We start from the raw sequence: 22,410 nt of genomic DNA, 5'->3' as shown, positions 1-22,410 counted from the left end.
TAATTCATTTTAGTTTTGGAAAGGGAAGGATTTATTACTGCAGAAAGCACACATTTATAAAGATGTTATCATCAAGACATAGCTCACCATCATAATCTCATAAAGGAGAAATAGTGTATCTCATCACATCAGCAAAAATATAAGTAACCATATACACTACCAGGAGACAGTATGAAAAGAAAAGGTGGAAATATACCTAAGATGTTACATTAGAAACACAACAAAAGCAGATGACACTTTTTTTCTAAATATGATATACCACATAGTCAAATTTGAGTCTTAGTTGTACAACTTGCACCACAAGTGGTACATTCTACAGAGCTGCAGTAATTCTTTTTCAGAATTTTTGCCTCACGTAACATGTGAGATGTTATCTACATGACAGCTATATAACAACCTTCTAGCAAACACCTAACCTTATAGAATCATAGAATGTTTTGGGTTGGAAGGGACCCCTAGAGGTCATCTAGTCCAACTCCCCGCGGTGAGCAGAGACACCGCTAACTAGATCAGGTTGCTCAGAGCCCCGCCCAACCTGGTCTTGAACCTTCAGAATAATTTTGTATTTTATTTAGTATCGACATCCAGATTGCTCTGCAGTCACCTTACACCTGCTGCGTCCAGAGGAGAAAAAAAATGTGATGAGGTGCTCTCACATTGTCAACCCTAACTGTCCATTTAAAAGCTCCACAGGTAAATGCTACTGCAGTAATGCAGGCATAAAAAAAAACTACAAATGGACATATGTGTGCTCTTGCCACTCTGAACAGTAGTGGTTGGATGACAGGTAAGAGGTATCTTCTGCCAGCTGAGGCCACAGACACAGCAGAGCAGCTGTGAGCAGGGACACCCCAAAACAGCTGGGGACACATCTCCAGTTGGCTGCAGTAACCTCTGGCAGAAGAGGGATGTGGAAGGGACGGAGGGAATGAAGCTAGCCGGGGCGGCCTCAAATGCTACTGTCCGCGTCTTTCTGTTAGAGGTAGCTATCCCCAGAGCTGGGGCAGCAGAGAATGAGCGGGGTGTCAACCTCTATTCAGACCAGCGTCTTAGCACTCATCTCGAGTGAAGGAACAAATGTATGAAGAATCCAGGCCCAGCAATGACTAATGCCCAGGTACGTTTTGCCATCCCTAGCAGAAGGCCATTTTAGGGAGACGTCTTGGCTACTTGTTTATCTCGCCCACTGCCTACCATTTGCAACCAACCTCAGTATACCTGAAAAACTTGGCCCAGCTGCATCTGAACAACAGTCCTGTAACATCATCCTCGGATAGGAAGACAAATGAGTTGGCCTAAGCCAAATGCAAATCACTTGCTTCTCCCTGAGTATGTTCTTAGCTTGCTTAACTGTTGCACTTTGCAAAGAGAAAAAAAAAAGAGATATTTTTTTTTAACCCAAGCCCAGAAAGCCAAAGTTCCACATCCCTCAATTTTCAGTCTGATGAAAGTGTGCCCTGAAGATTTCTCCTAACCCCTTATAAAGGAAATCAGTCACTTTTATAGGTTTGGGGTTCTTTTTCCGCTTTATTTGAGCAAGGCAGTCACAAATGTAGATTATGAAATTGTGCTGTGCTATTTCAAAGCCAGCAGAGGGAGCAGAAGTTAACTAGCACATCCCTCCGCTGCAGTGCTGCAGATGCGGCAGGGGGACAAAACCAGCTGCCACAAAGAATTATACAGATATAACGGGGTAAGGATGTAAGGAAGAAACACTATTTGCCACTGACAAAGCAGCAAGGCCACTCAGATAGAAGTCATTATTCTATGACAAATAAAGCAACATAAATAATATTTGCAATTTCAGTTGCAACAGCTATAAAAAAAATGTAAAAAAAATAAACAATTAAAACTAAGCTCTGTAACAGGCTGATTGAAACAGCAATCTGACCTGTCCAAAAAGAGTCTGAGACAACTGGATATTACACAAACGAATGTAAAATAAAATAAAAAAAAAAAAAAGACTGAAGACACGAAAGGTACTTACCTTTTTGTCGGGTTTTGGTGAATTACATATGGAATTTAGAGCCTGTTTCTTATACTCAAGCTTGTCATTTAGCTGGCGAAGTTTATTTACAGCATAGCTGGCCTGTTCATTAATTCCTGTGCTGCATTCTTCAGCAGCTTCTTCACAACCTTGGCTCTAGGAATAGAGGATGGAAGTAATTGCATCATTAATACAAAAAAGGAGACCGTTATTGTTTGCTCCATAAGCATTTTATGTATAAGAATATTTATTCTTGATATAGACAAAAAGGTAGGTATAACAGATTCTAACAGATATCCCAACCATCAGATCCAACATGAAAAAATAGTCAGTTAAAAAAAAAAAAAAAAAAAAAAAAAAAAAAAATCAAAAAACCAGACAAAACCTCATTACCATTTATACTACAGCTCTTTGGCAACTCTTGCCATCTGTATAAAACGACCTTCAAGCTAAGGCTTTGGTGTAAATAAAAGGAAAAATCAAAGTTTATTTTAAAAGCAACAACAGCTTAGTAGTCATGATCAGTATTCTGAGCCAGATTGAAAAGCAGATACTTAAGTCTGAGCTGAAAGATAACAAGGCAAGGGGGAGACAGGACACGACAATAAAACCAAAAAAAGTGTAGTTCTGACAAATAGCCCTGCCTCCCACAAATCTTCACAAAACAGGTTTATCAGCCTGCAGAACAATGTAAACCAAGTCCTTTCCCTTCATAAACAGATTTTACTGCTGTTTTTAGAAGTGTTAATAAAAATGTGTTAAAAGCACATATGCATCACCCTGAACTCATAAATCGTTTTCTTATATCCATTCAGACAAACCAATAGCTTTTTCCATCTTGTGTACTACAGGCATGCAAAAAAATAGAAAACTTCACACCTTTCAGTGACATTCTCTTTAACATCTTCTGGCATTTGCCTCAGCCTCCCCTTTCTTACTGTACTTCCCCAAATAGGCATGAAGATCTTGAGATCCAGCAAACACAGCACTGCGCTGTTACCATTGCCATGTTCAAAGATCTTTGAGGTCTGCTGACTTTATGTATCTTAATTTATCTGTGGGAAGCATGAATCTAATCTCATGAACAAGAGTTCTGTGTTATTTAATGATATTCCCACTAACTAAGCTGTATCTTTATATAATTAAGAAAAAGCTAACAGAAGGAAGTCCCATACTCTACTATTTCTGTGAGTTTTCAAGGAGACAATCCCACTGTAAATTCTGCAGTATTTTACATGTTAGTAAAAAAAGTCTGAGAAGGGATACAGTATCAATAACAATCTCCTCAGTGTGATCATCATAAACTGAGGGTAACATAATGCAGAAGTCATGAGTTCTCGGCTGAGAAATCCATGCCCTTTTCCAGCTCTGCATTTGCCTGCTACGTGGCTGAGTAACTAACATTAGCTCTATGTCCCATCCTTTCTTGTGCCTATTCTGCGTGGACTGTAAACCCCTCAGGTCAGAGACTGCCTCCAAGCATGTGTACAGGGCTCAGCTCCTGGAAGCTTGTTGTCATCTCCTGGCACTACAATAATATAAACAATAATGATTAACAACACTGGCTATTATTCAAAACTCTGTTGAACAGAACCATAAAATAAAAACTTGTACTTGCTGGGAAACACAAAGGTCAAAAAGAATCAAAAATGCTGTTTTCAACACTGAAGAAGTGAAAAGACTTTTCATATTAAGTTTGGTTCTAGTAATCAAAGGATTGCAATTAATTACAAATCAGTAAGGCGCTGCTCCCAGAGATAGGCTACATGATTTCTCGGCGTTAACATTTCAGACACACTTACCGCAAAAAACACTGCTGAATCACTAGGTTTATCACAAAAATGCTAGAATTGCAAGGTAACAAGCTACCTGTATTCAAATTATCAAATTTATCAAATAAATAAACAACACACTGAAAGCTGAGATCGTAAAGGACTGTGCTATTTTCCCCTGAACACTAAACTGATAATGACTTCCATTTCTGTGAGCGCTGCAGGACACAGACTCTGGGCTTATTTTAGCGATCTGACACGCGCAGCACTGGTGCAACCACCAGACCCTCTTTCTTCAAAGTGCTGAATGCAGGCACTGCTTGCTTCTGTATTTTTACATCTACTCGTGACCTTTAGAGGAGGTCTGTCTAAGGAGTGAAAAGCAATGACGGATTGGAAGGTAGAAGAGCGAGCTTGTTCCACATGCAGGAGAACCAGCAGAGGCTCGCCTTGACCCAATTCCTACCTTCTGATTTGATTTTCTCATGTTTAATCAGGGCTCACCCTTTTGCCCTGCCCTCCCCTCCATGAGGAGACTAGATGGCTTTTTACCTATCCAGCTGTGACAGTGAAATTTATATAAAATTAACATAGGTAACTCCCACAGTGCTTCAGGAAGTGAGGACATAGACTTCCAAAACCCAAGCTAAACCAAAAACTATTAGTATTTGCTAACAATATGGATCCCTCCAGAAACATCAGATTTCTCAGCTGTGGTTTCCTATACATGGGGAGGAAAAAGATTCAAACCAGTAGTGCATTTTCACCAACATTTGAAAGCCCACTGGAAGCTTTAGAAAGAAGAATTTCTTGTAATTTATTTTCACCTCAAAGACTCTGAAGCATGGCACAGAGCAATTAGGATTGCTCTATTCAAGAGCTGGTCTAACTGTATATGCAAATTCATACTTAATGTGTTGTTAAAAAACGTAAAAAAAAAAACAAAAACAAAAAAACTTTAACCACATAAGCAAACTTGGCAATATATTAGCCTTTAAGGTTTCACAGAAGATTCAGCCTTCAAATCTGGCACATATATATATCTCCAAGGACTCAGAGGAAGGACAGATGATGCTGATGTCAAAAATCAATTTTTTTTGGCAGCTATAGTAAATGTTATCTGACAGAGGACAGCTAGCCCTAAAGTGTTGTGCCAGTTTTCTTAGAGAAATGGTTATCTCTGTTAGACTCTGAATAAAATATATAAAGAGATCAAAAAGCATGTTTAATACTTAGAAAGCTCTGGACAAAACCAGTAACAGCCTTTTCTCAAAGTCCCAATGACTGCAAACACAAGGACAGAAAGTCTTTGAAGTACCTACTACCCTCAACACATAGCTGAGTTCACAGTGAGAGAAGTAGAAGCTGTGTCTTCAATCTTTTATCAAGGAAAAGAATACAGGGAGAAACAAACAATGAAAAATTCAGCACGCTGTAAAAGTTCACATTGGAAGTAATTTACTTATAACAGCTCATCTCTGCATATTCGCTGATATGCGGACTATGGAGACTATAATAGCTCACCTACAGAAATGAAAGTAATATTTTAGCAGTAAATACAAAAGCCTTAGGTTCTGGAAAAAAATGTTTCTAAATGGCAGAATGCAGATCAGCACCTCTGGATTCTGCTTCTTATTTGTCTATTTAGATCTAGTTTTAGACAATCTATTACATTTCATTGTGTTCTAAGCAAGTTTACATGTAAAATATATTCATACTGATCTGAAGCCGGAATGCTCACTAGCCTGAGAGATGCTCTTGTCAAAACATTCTTAGATAAATGTAACACAAGTTCCTCCGACATGACCAATTTAGAGAACCCAGTGGAAAAACCTGCCCCAAGGAGAGCTGCCGTTGGGTTACTGCTTATGACATTTTGGATGCTCTATTTTAGTATTTCCAGTTCTAGTGCAATTTTAATCAGTTTTATCTTCCAACATAGCCTATCAATTTATTCAATAAATGAATCAAAAAGCACTAAGATTATATTTTTCACTGCTTTTTCTCCTCTTTTCTGCAACTTTTAATACCTATTTAGTACCTAGGAAATGCATGGGGGACAGGGAAAGACAATGTCTAGACAGAAACCTACTGATGTTTCAGTGAGATTTCCTTCATTGAAAACCAGAGCACCTGAGCTTGTATGAGGCATTATCTGCTACTAAGGAGCATAATGAAAGATACAGAATACAAAAGGCTCGGAAGTCTGAAATATCTACTTTAACTAATTTGAAGTTTAAGTAGTCAGTCATTTTGTACCTTTTTTTCAAAGAGCTGGTTTCATCAGGTTTTCATCAAGTTTACCTGATGAAACTATAAGTGCGATGATATTTATGAACACATCAGAAAAAAAAGAAAAGGAGTCCAAAGCTCAAGGACAGAAGATGCTACTATATGCTTTACTCAGGATCATCTTCAGATCACCTTAAATAACAGTGAAAGAAATTGCCCATGTGACTCACCGCTTCATCTTTGTCCTCAGGAGCTAGCTGAGCAGAACTTCTTTCTTCTTCCTTCTTGACTGATCTCTCGTATAAATCACTGACAATGAACGAGGGGTAGTATCTGTCCTTTAGAGTTTCATAAACATCTGCCTGAATTCTGTAGAACACTTCAATGCCTTTATTTCCCACAAGACTTTGCTGTATTTCTTTATAAAGGGATTTTTCCACAGGTATTTCTCTGTTTTCCACAAAAAAATTCTGATAAATTTCACTCACCAGTTGAGGTATTTCAGCCTAGGAAGCAAGGAGGGAGAGGGAGGGAGAAGAGAATAACAAAAAATGTTAAAAATGCCAGGATGACTCAGGATCCAGGTGAATAATTTGAAGGATGATCAAGCTAATTTCACGTCCAGATGTATGAGAACACATCTGCGAATCTCTTACTGAGATCAAGCACTCTGCCTGCACAACTATGCTGAGCAGTTCATTTCACAAGATAAATATCAGTATTTGTTAAGTGCAGAACAGCTGTGCTCTCAAATTCCCATAGGTTCCACTGCTCTTAAAAGTATGCTCCAACAGCTGGTATTAAAAGGGGAAAAAAAAGTGCTAGAGCAACACTGTGGTCATCATTTTAAGTTCAGATTGTAGAGTTCATCTGTATCAACTCTCCTATCTTAGGCTGGATAGGATCAACTCATTTCATATGTGACTAATTAATTTTTGATGGGGAAAATAAAAAAGCACACCTGAAGAGACATTTACTGGTACACAAGGCCAGGCATTTCCACTGAGCACAGAACAGCGCACAGGACTGAACTTTGCAGTAATGAACAGGAAAGAGAGGAAGTAATGCAGCACAGCCCATTACCATCTCTAAATTATTATCTCTCTGAACTGATCCGAATTAAAAAGGTTGTGCCCACTCCCTTAGTATGGCACAATGTGCTTGCCTGCCTTATGTGACAATATCACAGCCACATGGCTGCATGATGCTACTTTTTTGTAATGAAAGCTGCCCCAAGCAGTGGCAGACAACCCTTAGGTTACACAGAGCAACAGAACACAGTAGGTTAGAATGTCTTAAAAAAAAATGGGAAGTCTTGAATAAAGGCACTATACTTATTGTTTTGAAAGCAAGGAGAGAAATCACAGCTGAAAGGTCATAAAATGACTTATAGCACCTTTTCCAATCACAAGCAGTTTGCAAATCAAAACTGATTTATAGAACTCTCTTCACAGTGCCTGACAAACCCGTTCCATAAACACCTTCTAGCCCGAGTTGGTTGTTAGCCATTTCTTCAGACTGTGTTAATGGCCCACTACTCACTCTCCACAATTTGCTGCTTTCGTTACCAGGTGTTATTTGTGGGGTTTTGTTATTTGTGTGGACTAGGATCTTTTTACCTAGGAGAGTTATAAAAATTATAAAGGTAATTGATGCTTAATAATGAAGTTCGTATTTCATGCTAGTGTGAATCCTGGAGGTTTAAAACAGTTTCCCCCAAAAATCCACCCCACTGCTCACAAACAACAAATTTGTCCTCTACGTTCTTACTCTGCACCATTGCTCCAGGATAATTCTTGCAACTTTAAGTGATATTTCCTATCCCTGTTTCAGGGTTCTCATTCATCCTTTATTTTAGCACAAGTTACAATATAGCATTGTTTCTTCCCTCTAGCAGTAATGCAGCATTTGTGGAGAAACTTAGCTGCTTATACAGCAACAGAACAGGGAGAGGAAGGGGTCTTTTAAAGCAAAATATCTCTTTCAAAAGGATTTAAAAACACATACAGAAATTTTCATGAGTTTGGATTGAATGGGCTACCTGTAATTGGTAAGATGAGAAGTTTATGTACAGACTATCAAACTGTAATATACTTTTAAGTTTCACATGAGCTGATACAACTAAAACCAATATATTACTGAAAGTTTTTTTGCATATCAAATATCCCTTTTATAGGTCATGTTGCTACACAAAACAACAGTAAACCACCAATCACAACAGTCCACAATGTTTAATTCCATATTATCCCCAAACATTGGTGTGAAGAACTTAAAAAAGCTAAATTGCTTAGCACCCATCCTATGCTATTGCTATTTTAAAAACATCAATACAAAGACACTTCCTAACATCAACACCACAACAAGCAGAGATTCCAGTTAATCTACAAGCCACATGGACTTGCAATTTGTTCCACCTTGTTAGCGTTCTTCAGGTACTCCACAGACTCCCAAAGACCGATCAAAGCCACCTTGTCCATCCTTTCCATGTAGATTCGGAAGTGCTCTCGGTATGAAGGGTTGGCCAAAATCTCTTCAAACTGAAGAATCTGAAGAAAGGAAAACCAAGAGTAAAACCTGGGAAAATACGCAACTCTAGCTTCTCTCCATCCCTTATGGGGAAAATCTTTTCACTTGCTGTGGCCCCAGAGCACCATGCAACCCACAAACATGTGAACTAGATTCAACTGCACAGACCTTCTACAGTAATAGTTTTGCTTCACTTGTTTAAAAAAAAAAAAAAAAAAAAAAAAAAAAGTTGCAAGTATTTAGAAGATAAATGCATCTATCCTAGAAAATGTTTCCATGTGTTTTATGTCCAGGAGGGAGGTAAGACTACATTTCAGAGGACTAAGATGGCATTTCAAGTCATTTATGAAATGCTATTGCCAAAAATTTAACTTCCAATGCTCGTGCAAGGCAGAGGAGCCAAGCTGAAAGCTAACTGATCTGTTCTTTGCTTGATTCAAACAAAGAGTAACACCAGCAGTTTCCACGCCACAGGCCAGAGAGCTTTGAGATGTATCTCAATTATTCCCAGGGACACAGAAAAGATGGAGTGTAGTTCTTCACCCTGGCAGCTAGTGCATTTGGTGGCCAGTTCCCGTTAACTGTTATTGAAAAGCATCTATCAGAAATGCAGCCAGGGAAGAGAATGGGCTGTGGTATAATGTTCAGGACTCCTCTTGAGATGAGAGAGGAGGGTGTACGTCACACAGAAAAGGAAATGAAACACAGACTTCTCACACCCAAGTAGATGTTGCAACTGTTGGATTAAAAAAAAACATTATCGCTTCCTCATCCTCTGCTATTTTTGTGAATCCAGGCCTTTATTTTGAGACAAACACCTGAAAACAAAACACCTCCAAATGAACAGATGTTCCCATGTTGAACAAAATGAACAAACTTGGCTTTCTTTGAAAAACAGGACTGATTTTCAAAACACAGTATCAAAACTAAACACCCCTTCCTCTCCAACTTTTCAGCCTCGCAGCTAAACCAGTTTTCATGTATCTCATCTAGTGCCGTTACTTAGATCACCAGGAATCCAAATATAGCAGGGTGCTCTTGGTGTCTTTTGTACCTCACAGACACCAACCAACCCACGCCTTTTTCTTCGAAAATAAAAGCAGGTCCTTAAGCACTGGGGCTAATGAATCTTAGTTTCCTATGACTTTACATTTTATAGCAAAGATAACTTGGTACAGAGCAAGACATTAATTCCGAGATTGGAATTTCTCTAATACAGGTTTTCTAATACATAATAATATAACAATTAAGGTCATGTATCAGCATCTCTCCCTCCGGGAAGGCCACCTATTTTCCTAAACCTAGTACCTGTGAGACTCTACCACCAAGTTACATTTAGGAAAAAACTGTTTGCTGAACTCAAGGTGTATGGGAGGAAAACACATACATGTGCCTGTACACGGTTACTAACTAGGCACAAGTCACTTCCCTAATGAGCCAAGCTAAAGAAGGTTCTTTAAAAACTGTAGCCACCTATGTTTTGTCTGAAACAGCTCCCCCAGATTTTGGGCAGTGTTTGAGTAAATTGTGTTTGCCTCAGCTGAAATGCTCATTTTCATCTTCAAAGTTCCTCAGTGACAGTCATGTGCCATTCCTCTCTTCATCCTTTACCATACCGATACCATCTGGACATGGCTTGCTCTTAGCTTAAGAGCTATTGAGGTATATGAACATAAACTTCTGCCTTTCAGAGCTCACTCTATCCTCGCTGAACACCACAGAGAGAGAGACTTGCTGAAGCTAGGCTTATTACAGAAATGGTGATTGGACTGTCAAAGAGAAGAACACAGAGATGACAATTCAAAGGCCAGTCTGTGTTTTAGCCTCATTGCTGTGCATCATCATATTTTCAATCATTTTATCAAGGACAATGATTTAAAATACAAGCAGAAAAGGGTTGTCCAGCCTCTTAAACAGAGATCTTGGCCATCTCCAGGACTGTCAGCTCTGTAAATGATAGCAGAGGTAATAAATCACTCACAATACGGCGCATGTGCCCATCACTTCTTGAGCAAGAGGTCCCCTTAGTCTCTGTGCCTCTGTTATCCAAGGTATCTCCACCCAGGCTGCCAGCAAGGAGGGTAACTCACAAACATCTCCTTTCAAAAGTAATTGTGGGGGAGTGCTGCTGCTGCAGGGAGCAAGGCAAGTGCAACCATCGCTCTCACCTAACAAAGGGCCCATTGCACAGGCACTCCGTGGTAATTGAAGTGGTGGTGCCTAATAATGCTATTACACAGACCTCCCAATAGACCTCCCACTTTGCAAAGTGAAATACTTTAACAAAATAAATTAACAGAGAGAAAAGCTTATTTAAACTTCTCTTGCAGAAATAAGACCTTACAAACTTTTTTTAGGCTTTTTTTTTGTTTGTTTGTTTAAGGCTTCACTATCCTGGAATTATTACATGTTACAAAAGCTGTACTATAAACATTAAGACTTCAATGACAATGATGATGGACAAAAGAGGTTTTTAGGTTTGAGGTGCTAAGTTACCATAAAATGCATGCAATCCAATCCAGGAAGTATTCTGACGAGGGCCCTTCCTTCTCTGATTTAAAGAATGAGATTCTGCAGTAATTTGTAATCCTCAGCAAAAGATCATTTTCCGACTCAGTATCACCATGGATTAGAGTACAAAGCTCTAAGCTATGTTGGCACATATGCACGCACTAGGGCATGTGTACACTCTCAAATCTAATATCCAGATATTAGCAGATATAATCTTGGAATTATTGGCCTCAACAGCAACCCTTCAAGTCCTTTTAACTCAAGAGCAGCTTCTGGGTTTGGAATAAACAGCAGCTTTACTGCTGCCACATCCATTCCCTACTCCAACAGGAAAGTAACTAATATACCTCAGCTGGTCACAGGCTCTGCCAAGTAATAGGAAGGGATTAGATTCTCCTCCCCCCACCCCCCGCCCAAGCGGGGTGCTTTAACCAGCATCCCTAGCACGTGTACACAGAATAGCCTTGTTCCTGGCCCTACAAAGCAGAGACCTGGGCCTAGCAAGTCCCTAAAGACAGTCGCAACCTCTCTCTGGAGAGGAACATAAAACCAATACTTAATTTGGACAGGCCTGTATAGGCACCAGACATAGCATAGATGCACTGTACCATATTTCTTTGCAATGCACCAGGTTCCCATTGGCTACAACCATGTTGGCCTATAATGAATAACCATAATATAGCTAGTAACAGCACCACAGATCATGGGTGGGGTGAGCAGAATTTGGGTCAGTAGTGGAGTTTTTCTGCTGGGATGATGGCACACAGTCAGACTGCAGGACTTTTGGTTCCATTTGTTTGTTTTTTTCTTTTTTGTAGAAGACAGGAGTAAGAGGTATGTAAAAAATAATAGTGGAAAAAGATGTCTCTTTCCAAGCTGCATTTTAAAAACCATTAGCTAATGTTTTGTCTGTACACTGGCTAAAATTAAAACATATTATTTTTTAAAAAGAGGCAAGTCATCAGAAGGATATCTTTGTCATATACAGCAGCAGCTGAACCATGAACCAAATGCAATGATTAGTTACCCATCAGAAAGTATATACTACATAAGGTACCTCGCTATTTTACTGCACATACACTAATGGAAAAATCCCTGCCTTGAGACTCACATGTTCATGAACACACTTCTGTCATAAGACAGCCCATCTTCAGGCAACATGGGAACAACAATTGAAGCTCACTTTCTTTATAACCTCAAATTCTATACCATGAGATATCCTGACATAACGTCATCTCACAACCTGAAGCTCGGAAATCACAGTGAAAGTCTGATCAGTCACCAGTTAAATTGGCATCTATCCACAGATGCGGTGGAAGCAAGGTCTTCTGCAGGAGTTTCAACTTACTCATCAGCAGGATTATGAACATGAACTGCCTGCATCTCAAAAGACACTCAGGTGGTTTCCTTGCTGTTTCACAGCTCATCAAGGATCAGATCCCCAAAGCTGCAGTTCACAAACCAGCTCCACTAAGGAGATGCTATGACTCCACAAGTCAAATCTCACAGATGGGGTTACGTGGCTGTTGTGCTGAACACAACAGATCAAACAAATGGTTTGCCAAATAAACACAGACAACAAGAACTCAATTAATTACTGCAGTACTGTGCAAGTACCGTTTCTAAGAAAAAGGTCTAAAACTGCACTGACCATAAGGAGATTAGAAGAGATGCTTTATATATTACACTAATTCAAACTGCATTTTCTCTGAAAGCAAATCTAACACGCAGGGCAGAGTATAAATCAGTACCAGAGCTAACGACAGAATTCAGATTCAGAGAGTAGCTGGGGTTTGTTTGTTTGCTTATAAACATTTGATTATAATTCACACATTTAGGATTTCCCCAGAGAACCCAGATTCAGGATAATGAGGTGAGTGAAACATGTGCAAAGTCTATACAGTCCCATGACTTTTATGTATTTATCAAACAGAAAACGGACACTGTTTTATAATTAGCTTCTGCTGTGAAAGGAAAAAAGTATTTCAAAGCACTTAATTTTTGTTTCTTTAATCTGTAGGAGGAGAACATTGACAGCTCCAAATAATCCATCTCCACATTTAAGCCCATAATCAGAACACGCATTAAAGACTTTTATCAGCAATGCTATTCCTCCCCTACTACTGCAGGAAAGAGAAAGCTTTCAGAAGGATGCAGAAGTGAAACCAAAATACAGGTTTAGGTAACTAGTAATTTTGTTCTTTGTTCAACTAGTACCAAATATTCCCCAGAGTTAATAATGTATTCAAGCTTCTGTACTCCACTTACATAAAATAATAATTCAAAACACCATTTCTGACCTATTTGGTGCAAGTTGAAGAAAGGAAGGCAAGCTTCCAGTTTCTTCTGCACAAGCTAGTTATTCTGCAAGGTTAAGCACTAGTTCAACAGAAAAGCTGGCACAGCCAGACTCTAAAGAGAAGTTATGGGCCGCCAGAAGCAACATACCAATATTAGCTTATCTGCTAAATCCCGAACAACGCCTTTTCCTTTTGCTTAGAAAAAGGCCTGAGTGTTCAGTCAATACTGCCCACGTAGGAGGGGCCGGCATCCAAAATAGCACTGGCTGCCTTGAAATAAGGACCCAGACTTGCAGCTACAACAGTGCAGGAAGAAGATGGGAAGAAGCAACTGTGAAGAGACTCCCCTTCCTCAGCCAAGCCCTGGGCATTTTTCTGTGCTCAAAAGAGAACAGCTCAGCCTCTGTCTCTCATGCACCCTCCCTCAGCATCTTTCTTTCCTGGCAACAGAGAGTTGGGGACAACAGAAGAGGGAAACAGTTTTCCTATTTTCTACGCTGACATGGGCACGGAGGGGTTCTCGGGCTTCTTCACAGAAACACATCAAAAGCTTAGAAGCAGAGCAGTGCTGGATCCCATTGTTTCTGCCATCAGTACAACAAATGCCTGTGCAAGGAGTCTTTATTCCTATTAATAGTGCCATTAACTCAATACAGAGCTACTCATGGGTATATTTGCTAGATATAACCCTGAGTCAGCAGCTCCCACCAAAAATCCATACAGTCATAAAACATGTAACATTTACAATAGGAATTCCTTTGATTTTAATTACATTATATTTTATTATATTTTATTATATTTTATTATATTTTATTATATTTTATTATATTTTATTATATTTTATTATATTTTATTATATTTCTGCCCAATCCTTGCCCCTATCCAGTGCAGTTTCAGCACCTGACCCCATTCCTGAACAATCTTATGTCACAATGTATCTATCCTGGAAAGTCCATAACATCTCGGCAGGCACCAAAAGTGGCATCAGTGACTCATGCGGTGCTGCCACATGCTCCCTCTTCCCTTTTCTCCTTGGCATCTCTTGCTACACCCTACTTCAGGAATCAGGACTGCCTTGTCACAATCTGTGGCACACCATCTGAAATCATGCTTTAAGGACAAGTGGGGATATGGAGCTACTCTCTTTCAGACCTTTCTCAAGAAAGACAAAACACAAATAGTAAGATCTATTTCTCCATCATACAACTTTTTCTTATGTGCCACTAAGTTACAATTATTGTAGGACATAATGAAAATTATGAAGAGGTAACTTCTCTTCTACCTACATGAAAAAGATAAAATTTTCTCATTTGAATACATCAATTGCTATGCTTTGCCCAAAGGGAACAGAGTAGATTAAACAAGAAACTCACTAAACTTACTTAAGTTTAGCAAGGGTAAATTGCCATGATTTTATTTTTGTAGATGCAATGGTAGTTTCTTCAATTCCAGACTACAATGATGTTGAAAACCAGCATTCAGCCAACAGCTTTACCGGAGTTTTTCTGCAATGACTGCCCTTAATTTTGTCAATTGCCTTTCACAAGTAAGTGTTTGCTTTTGAATAACTCAGTATTTGCAAAAGCCACAGATATTTCCTACAGTAAATATATCAAGGGACAAAGAAACAGTGCAGATATGTTGGCAATCTTTCATTTGAAAGCAAGTCGCTACCTTCAGAAAGGCCGCTACCACGTCCTTATTAACTCCCTGCATGCAAAGTGTCTGAAAAATCACACATGCTTATGAGACACTCAATCCTTTATGAAGTTTCACATTTAGCAACATTCCAAGCTGAGTGATCAGTATGTCTTTTCGGGTACTTCGGTTATCTTTTCCCAGGATAAATAAACTATGCAGTAATTAATTTATATTTGACTCCTGGGGGAAGAAAGGGATTAATGACAGCAGAGCTAATATGATCCAGTGCCAACGCATTTAGAATGACCTTCAAGCAATGTATGTGCTATTCAATTTATACCTTCTGACTCTGAGGGCCATCGCCTTCATCAGAAAAGCCATCTTCCTGCTCATCATAAGCAGGCCCTCCCAGCAGCCTTATTCTCTTCTCACATTGCTTCTTTGCCACCGTCAGCTGATTGATATACCTCTTCACATTGCGAGCCCTCAGTAGGTCAGCTTTCATTGCCGCAGTTTCTTTTCCTTTTGAATCTAAGAATAAAGCAAATCAGAGGCAGTCTTTTACAACATAAAAACACCATCGCACCATTGCTTCTTTGACCTGCCCGATCAAAGTGTTTGACATTTGGGAATCAACTATGCACATGAGCACAGATACCAGAAAATCTGTATTTGAAACACAATGACAATTTTTTAAAATTCTCCAATGACACGTCAAGGGCTGATATAAAATGCTTCAGAAAAGGATCCTTATTCAAACGTCCAGTGAAATCTGACCCCTCCAGCTGTCTTCCCATAGCTTGTTGCAAGACACAGGCCCAAGACTTGTACTGCAGGATGTACATTTATCAGATGGCGTCAGAAAGTCACCCACGGCCATGGCGTATGAAAACACATGAAGCTGATGGCTTACGTACCTTACTAAATGTAATACTGATGGCCTAGAGTCACGAGGGAGGGCACTCAATCCCCTCCAGCCCAGCATAACACATTCCCATGCATTTCATTTGCAAATCCAAGTTTCTTGAGCCTGATGTGAACTGCACATCATACAGTACCTCCTCCCAAGAATAACATTGATCAAAGCTCAATCAAAATGGTCAGATGACTAAGAAAAAAAAAAAATATCTTGTAATGCCACATCAAGACTGCACAGTACTGTTAAATAGTGAACTGACATGAAGATGACAGTCAGCTGAGTAAGGTTTGGTAATAAAAGGTATAATGTTTGTGTGGTCTACATTCCAGCCTCTTCAGCCAATTACCAGGGCCTAAATAAAGCAGTGGCAGATAAAGCTCATTAAAAAACCCTACTGCATTGAAATAAGTTCTGGTTTTTATCTGCAGGATGGAACTGATGCACATGTATACACTGGTTTTATTTTCCTCTTGTTCAATGATAATAATCCCCCTTTTGCAGGCTGCAACTAGAGCTCTGTAGCAAAGTACCTGGCTTGTACTCGGCTCTGGATTAATTAATTGCTATGGGATAAATAATAGAGATCTATTCTACTACATTTTCAAAATATCAAATGCTAGTAAAATGATGTAGACTAAGACAGCGTTCCATTTTCAAAACCATTGCTAGAAGAAACAACCAGACAGCTAGGTTTTTGAACGAATACACAAAAAAAGGAAATCCCTTAAGAATGATTTAAAATAGTTATTTTAAGCACATTTCTAATACATTAATGTACCTTCTCCTTTTAGGACTATTTTCATCCTTTTATTTCCCCCCCTCAAAGCCACATGTAACTACTGCATGTGACAGTAAGCTTTGTCACCTATATACTGAAGGGCAACTTAAGGTAGATGGAGCTCCCTGTATTTCTACATGAAATGTGAGTACAGATATTCTCCCAATATCTTTTTCCATATCCTTAATCTTACTTTATTCGCTGCATGTATTTATGTATGTTGGTAGGGAACCTTCCTTATTCAAAGACTGTAAGTGGTTTAATGGATAAGTACCATTTGCATCTGAGCTGCCACGTAATAGTGAACGACAGAGATGATACTCACTGAAGCAAATGATAAAATGAGTTTACCATGAAAAAAAAAAAAAAAAAGCCATCTGTTTTCCTGGATGTTATCTCCACAGGGAAGTCAGAGCATTTAATTTAGTGTTTCAGTTCTCTGACCAGAGGTACCAGTATTAATGAGAGAAAAAGAAAGGAGAACAACAAAAGGCAGGAAAAGACCTTAAGGACAAAATAGCTCTTCCCCTCAATTTAAAACTTTTATGGCTAATACAAATACATGAACAGTAGTTTAAAGTGAAGATTAAAACCCAACATTCCCCCTCCTGCATTTGATTCTAAGATAATTTTTAAAGGTTCTCAATTCTCGCAGTAGTTTAAGTACTTTGGGCTCAAAATGCATACCTGAAACCCCACACTTTGAAAGCCAGAGCTACACAATGATAATTCAGCCTTCTTAAAACAAAAGTACCCTTCTTAGTGAAAACAAGGCATTCTTGGAGGGTTTTCAAAGTAAGCATGCCTACTTTTCCTGAACTCTTACCATCCTGTAATTGCAGCAGGCCTCCAGGAGAGGCTCATGAGCCCTACGTCCCACCTGCTTCTAATGATTAATTACTTTTTTAGCAAAGATCCTTCAAAAACATTTGCCTCACTCAGCTCTTCATATCCATAAGGAGCCACTCCATATAAGAAACATTTGGGGCACAGTGATGAAGATCATGCTGCCAGCCTGTTCCCACTCCATGGATAAACAGGACCAGTCACCGTGAAACTCCGGCAGCAATGTCCCTTCACAAATAAACAAGAGGCTGATGAAGAACCAGCCCAGCATGGAGTGTGGCTAACACGCTGCAGTGCAGGAGAGAGACGGTGTGGAAGCGTGGACAGGCACTGAGCATGACTTCCCTCTTCCAAAGTACAAAAGATAAGCTAGCAGAAATCAGGAGGAGCGTTTTCATCTCAACTGGGGAAGGTGAGGAGTATCATTGGTTTTTCTCCTAACCTCCTTTTGAGATTTTTTGGAATTCTTGGATTTTCAGATCTAAACTGCTCCACTTTTTTCATATTAAGCCCTATCAAAAAGATATTTTAAGCTACAAAGAGAACTTCTCTTTTTAATCCACTCTTGCCTGATCCCACTACCACCAAAGTACTGAGATATAATTAAGAGCTTTTTTTGCCATTTCTGAATATCAGCAAAGAAGAAATTCACTACATTCAGGTATCACTGCATAAACCAAATAAAACCAGAAAGTTACAAAAGAAATGGCTTGCATTTACTCATACCTTTCAGCAAGCTCCAGTAAATGGAAGAAGAATAGATATATGCTACTAAGCCACTGTTTCATCACTGTGCAAGGAAAGAAAATACATTTTTTGGATAATTTTTTTTTTTTTTTTTGTTACTAGTAACAACTTTACAGTTTGGGGATTTAAAAAAAAAAAATAATTAAAACCAACCAAACAAAATCACCCCTCAGCAGCAAGACAGAAAGATGTTTCTTCGGCGCTTCCTCCCCAGGTACGTTGCATAGCTGAGCAGGGCCTCCATCCCCAAAGAGGCAAAGGGTCCTTTAGTAACTACCTCCAAAATAATTCTCCTTATCAGGGCTAATTTTGACAAGACATGCGTTGCCATGGAGAAACTTGAAAACCCCAGAGGGATACTGTGCACCCCTCCCAAGGGCATCCAAATGCAATTAGTACCAAAAGCAGAATTTCAAACTCTGCTTATCCATCCACAGCTATGGATAATTCAATTTTCACTGAACAATATTAAAATGCAAATGATCCAAATGAGCTCAAACTTACCAAGCAATCAAAGCTAAGCTACCTGTGCAAATCTTTTTTACTCCGTGCATTTTTGCACATCTACAGTGATTTCTGACAAAGCTTCCACATTTTCTCCTGAATCACTCATAATTACCTTGATTTGAACTAGGCCAGCAGCAGATTCTAGAACGCACCAAAAACATTTCTAGGAATGGATTCCTCAGACCTGATTTTCCTTCCTCTTCTTTTTTCGGTAGTTTTGCTACTTGGCCAGGTTCATTAAATACATTGAATTGCAGTACATATTCACACCGTCCATTTTTCAGTTAGAATGCAACGATAGTCATGCCAACAAATGCCACACAAACTTTATTACCATAAACCACAGCAAAGGGTACAACAAAAATAATGTAAATGAAGACACACAAAGCCTGCTTAAAGTGCAAACTAAACTGTGTTGTAGTACTTCATGAACTGTCCCCTCTCTTGATAGTAGCAGCACAAACCAAAGATTTCTCATTTTAACTGCGAAGTTATATATGGCAAAAACATGATTAAAACTGAAAGTACAAGGTCTTGTTCCCTTACCGGACACCTGGCAGCATGCACAACAGCATTGACTCATCTGACTAGTCTCCAAAGGAACTACGCACATGCATGACACCGTGTGCATTTCTGCAAGACTTTTTGCAAGAGCCAAGTTAAGGACATGCAGCGCCTACTTAATGCTGTGATGAAGTATTTAAGTAGCGAACACAGATTTAACATTCTCATATAAATAGTAACCATAACCTTCTATATATAATTTACTAATCATTACAGACCTCTGAGCTCTCAGAAACTTCGAATTATGTGTTTTCAAAGCCTACGCAGGCCTGGAAAAGTATTTGTTCAATTCTGCAAGAGCAGGCCAGACTTTGAGAAGAACAGTACACACGGTTCTTCTACTGCCCCACGGTACAAGCAAAGGGAAAACCAGCTCTAACGTGGTCGGACAAGAGAATGAGTAAAAGAAGTGCTAAACCCCAAATACTTCAGGCAACAGAAGGTACTTAAAGGGAGATAACAGAGAATTTAGGCACTGATCATTAGTAATACGTAGTGCAACACAGCCTCCCACATCACAGCCACTGCTGAGCAAAACAAAAAACAAAGTGGCAGGAAGACAAATTTGAGCATGGGAGTAAGTATGTACCATACAATAAAATAACATCCACCACATATAGCCTCTGTAGGTCCTTGCGTTCTCTTTGGTCACTTCTATCTGACTCTTCAGCCTCTCCCCTCCCTCTTTCACTGGTGGGCATCTCTCCAAACCAACTGTGGACAAGATGTACTACCATCACTAGCACACACAAAGGATCTCAGGAGGAGAAAGAACAACTTCCTCTACAAAATTGATTTGAAAATCAAAAATCAAACCAAACAAGTCTACCATGATCAGAGTCACTGTAACCATCACCTTCATCCACAAGGATTCCCTCCAAGCTTACTGCTCGAGCACGATGTGCAAGCACATTAAACTCCTTAAGACTTGCCAAAAAGCTATGCAAAAATAATTGTGTGTGCCTGTTTATTTCTGTGCTGATGATGGGGGATGAAAATATAGTTGTGTCATAATTAAGTTAGATGGCATCTGTAATACACTGGAATGCAGAAGTATCCATTTTACTTCACTCTAAATTATCATCTTGACAAAACCCACACATCACAACCCATGCACCCAAGTCAGCTTAGAGCCCCAGTTTCTAAAAGAAAAGTCCCTTTTTAAAGCCGAACATTCAAGCCTCTTTCAGAACCACAGTACCTAAGAAGCCTGCCCACAGACAGTCCTGTTTCTGTACCAGTTGTCAGTTCTGCTTATAAAAGCAAATATCTAGAAGCATAGTGGGAACTCTCAGCAGGAGAAATCTGCTGCTGCAACACAGATCATCTCTCCATACAGAAATGGCTGCTTATTCAATCCATCTTGCAATCCCTGCTTGAAAAGGAGTAAGTTTCTCAACCCGGATGCCCTGGGTTTGATTACGAAGTGGCGTCTGAAAAACGGTCCCACATCCAGTCATCTGAGGGTAGTTTCCCAGTGCTGTGAAGTCATGTGTAAGGTGGAGGGCGCAGAAAATTAGAAGACAAATCAAACAAACCCCTTTGCAGTGTTGGGGGGAGGGGGGGGAACCCAAACCCAAAAAATCCACGATTGTTGAAATCAAACAAACCCCTTTGCAGTGTTGGGGGGGGGGAAACCCAAACCCAAAAAATCCATGATTGTTGAGAGATTTGCTCTGTTTTGCCCTAAGACAACGCACATGCCTTCATGGGCTTTTGTTTTAAACAGCAGCTAGTATAAAGGGATCCTTGCTAGAATTCTTGTAGGATCCTGTAATATAGTATCAGTAAGAGGAAAAACAAAAATGTGTCTGTTAAAATTAGAACTAGTGTAAATAAGAAACTGTTTAAATACATTACAGCAGGTATCAAATTATTATATCAACTTACTTTTGTTGCTATTTCATGGTTGTTTATTGAAGCCTTTTCTTTACAAAAATTAAGATCTACTCTTGCTTCTAGAAACTCAGGTCCTCTCGCACTCATGCTACAATGCCTGATCTGTGTACTTGTCTTCTTATAAACTGCTTTACTAGACCAAAATGCAGTAAACGTTTTCAGATAAGCATTTCTAGTCCTTCAACGTCTTTAACACATAGCTCTGTTAAAACCCTAAAATACCTAAAATTTAGCTCGAATTTGGTTCAGTACTTCCAAGGAATCCTTACCAAAAAGCAAGATGAGTAGAGTTTTACAGTTAAAGATGTAGAAGGATGTGATTCTTTCAGCCAGATCACATGTGCAGAGAAGAGCACAGGCCAAAAATATCAATGGAAAGAAAAAACAAAGATGAGCCAAAAAAAAAACCCAACCCCAAAACCAAGCCTCATCAAACAGTCGCTGCTGGAGCGACCCTGGCCATTTTGCAAGAGGATACATAGGAGTTCAGAGAAGTAACGCAGATACGTGTACACATCAGATTCAGCGATTTTGTGCAAGTGTAAATGAGGGAAGTAGCATAGTGTCAGCATGCAAGGTAACAGATTCTATTTACAGTGGCCTGCACCACTCCAAAAATAAAACATCGACACCTCTGAAAACATTAATGTTACGTTAGGTTTCATATTCAGCTTTAGCAATGACCAAAAGCAATTCTCCCAGCCACAGAAGTTATCCACCCACAACAGGCACCATACTGTGAACCTCTCAAATTATTCTGTGTCTCAACCTTTTAAGATATTTGATTCTCTCAGGCAGTCAAATGCAAAACTTACTGCTTAACATGAATCAGATGCTTTTGTACATTTTCTTTTGCTCTCCTATGCTCACATGCCAGAAAATTCAAGTGATAGAAAACTGAAGAGAAAAAAGACCCTATAACATGCCATTTTTTTTGCCACAGAGGGTTTAATAAAATGATGTTTAGAAGTACTCGAAAATACTTTCTGCTTTTATTGGAGGGCCCTAACAGCTAAATATTTTGCCAATAGGTGGCACCAACACTAGTTAAATCACGTGTAAAGAACTCTGTCCTTGCTCAGGGACAAGCCTTCCCTTCCAACCTCCCTAGCGTCGACGTTAAACGTATACTTTGGTATCACCAGATAAAATAGTAAAAGAAGTCAGGCAACTGTGGCTCA

General features: G+C 39.4%; 1 protein-coding gene across 1 annotated transcript in view; it reads right to left on the bottom strand.

Annotated features, from left to right (window-relative positions):
- SNX25 (sorting nexin 25) overlaps nt 1-22,410 on the bottom strand; it is a 75,796-nt gene that overhangs the window by 19,151 nt on the left and 34,235 nt on the right. The window contains exons 7-10 of the mRNA XM_009642362.2: nt 15,310-15,500; nt 8,406-8,537; nt 6,222-6,497; nt 1,988-2,143 (exon numbers count right to left, since the gene is read on the bottom strand). Of these exons, the coding sequence (XP_009640657.2) occupies nt 1,988-2,143; nt 6,222-6,497; nt 8,406-8,537; nt 15,310-15,500 (755 nt within the window). The remainder of the gene's footprint in view (nt 1-1,987; nt 2,144-6,221; nt 6,498-8,405; nt 8,538-15,309; nt 15,501-22,410) is intronic.

This window comes from Egretta garzetta, unplaced genomic scaffold (assembly GCF_000687185.1).
Source record: "Egretta garzetta isolate BGI_Z169 unplaced genomic scaffold, ASM68718v1 scaffold46, whole genome shotgun sequence".
Lineage (NCBI taxonomy): Eukaryota > Metazoa > Chordata > Aves > Pelecaniformes > Ardeidae > Egretta > Egretta garzetta.
Note: the sequence above shows the minus strand (reverse complement) of the source record. Positions and strands in the feature narration are given on the sequence as shown.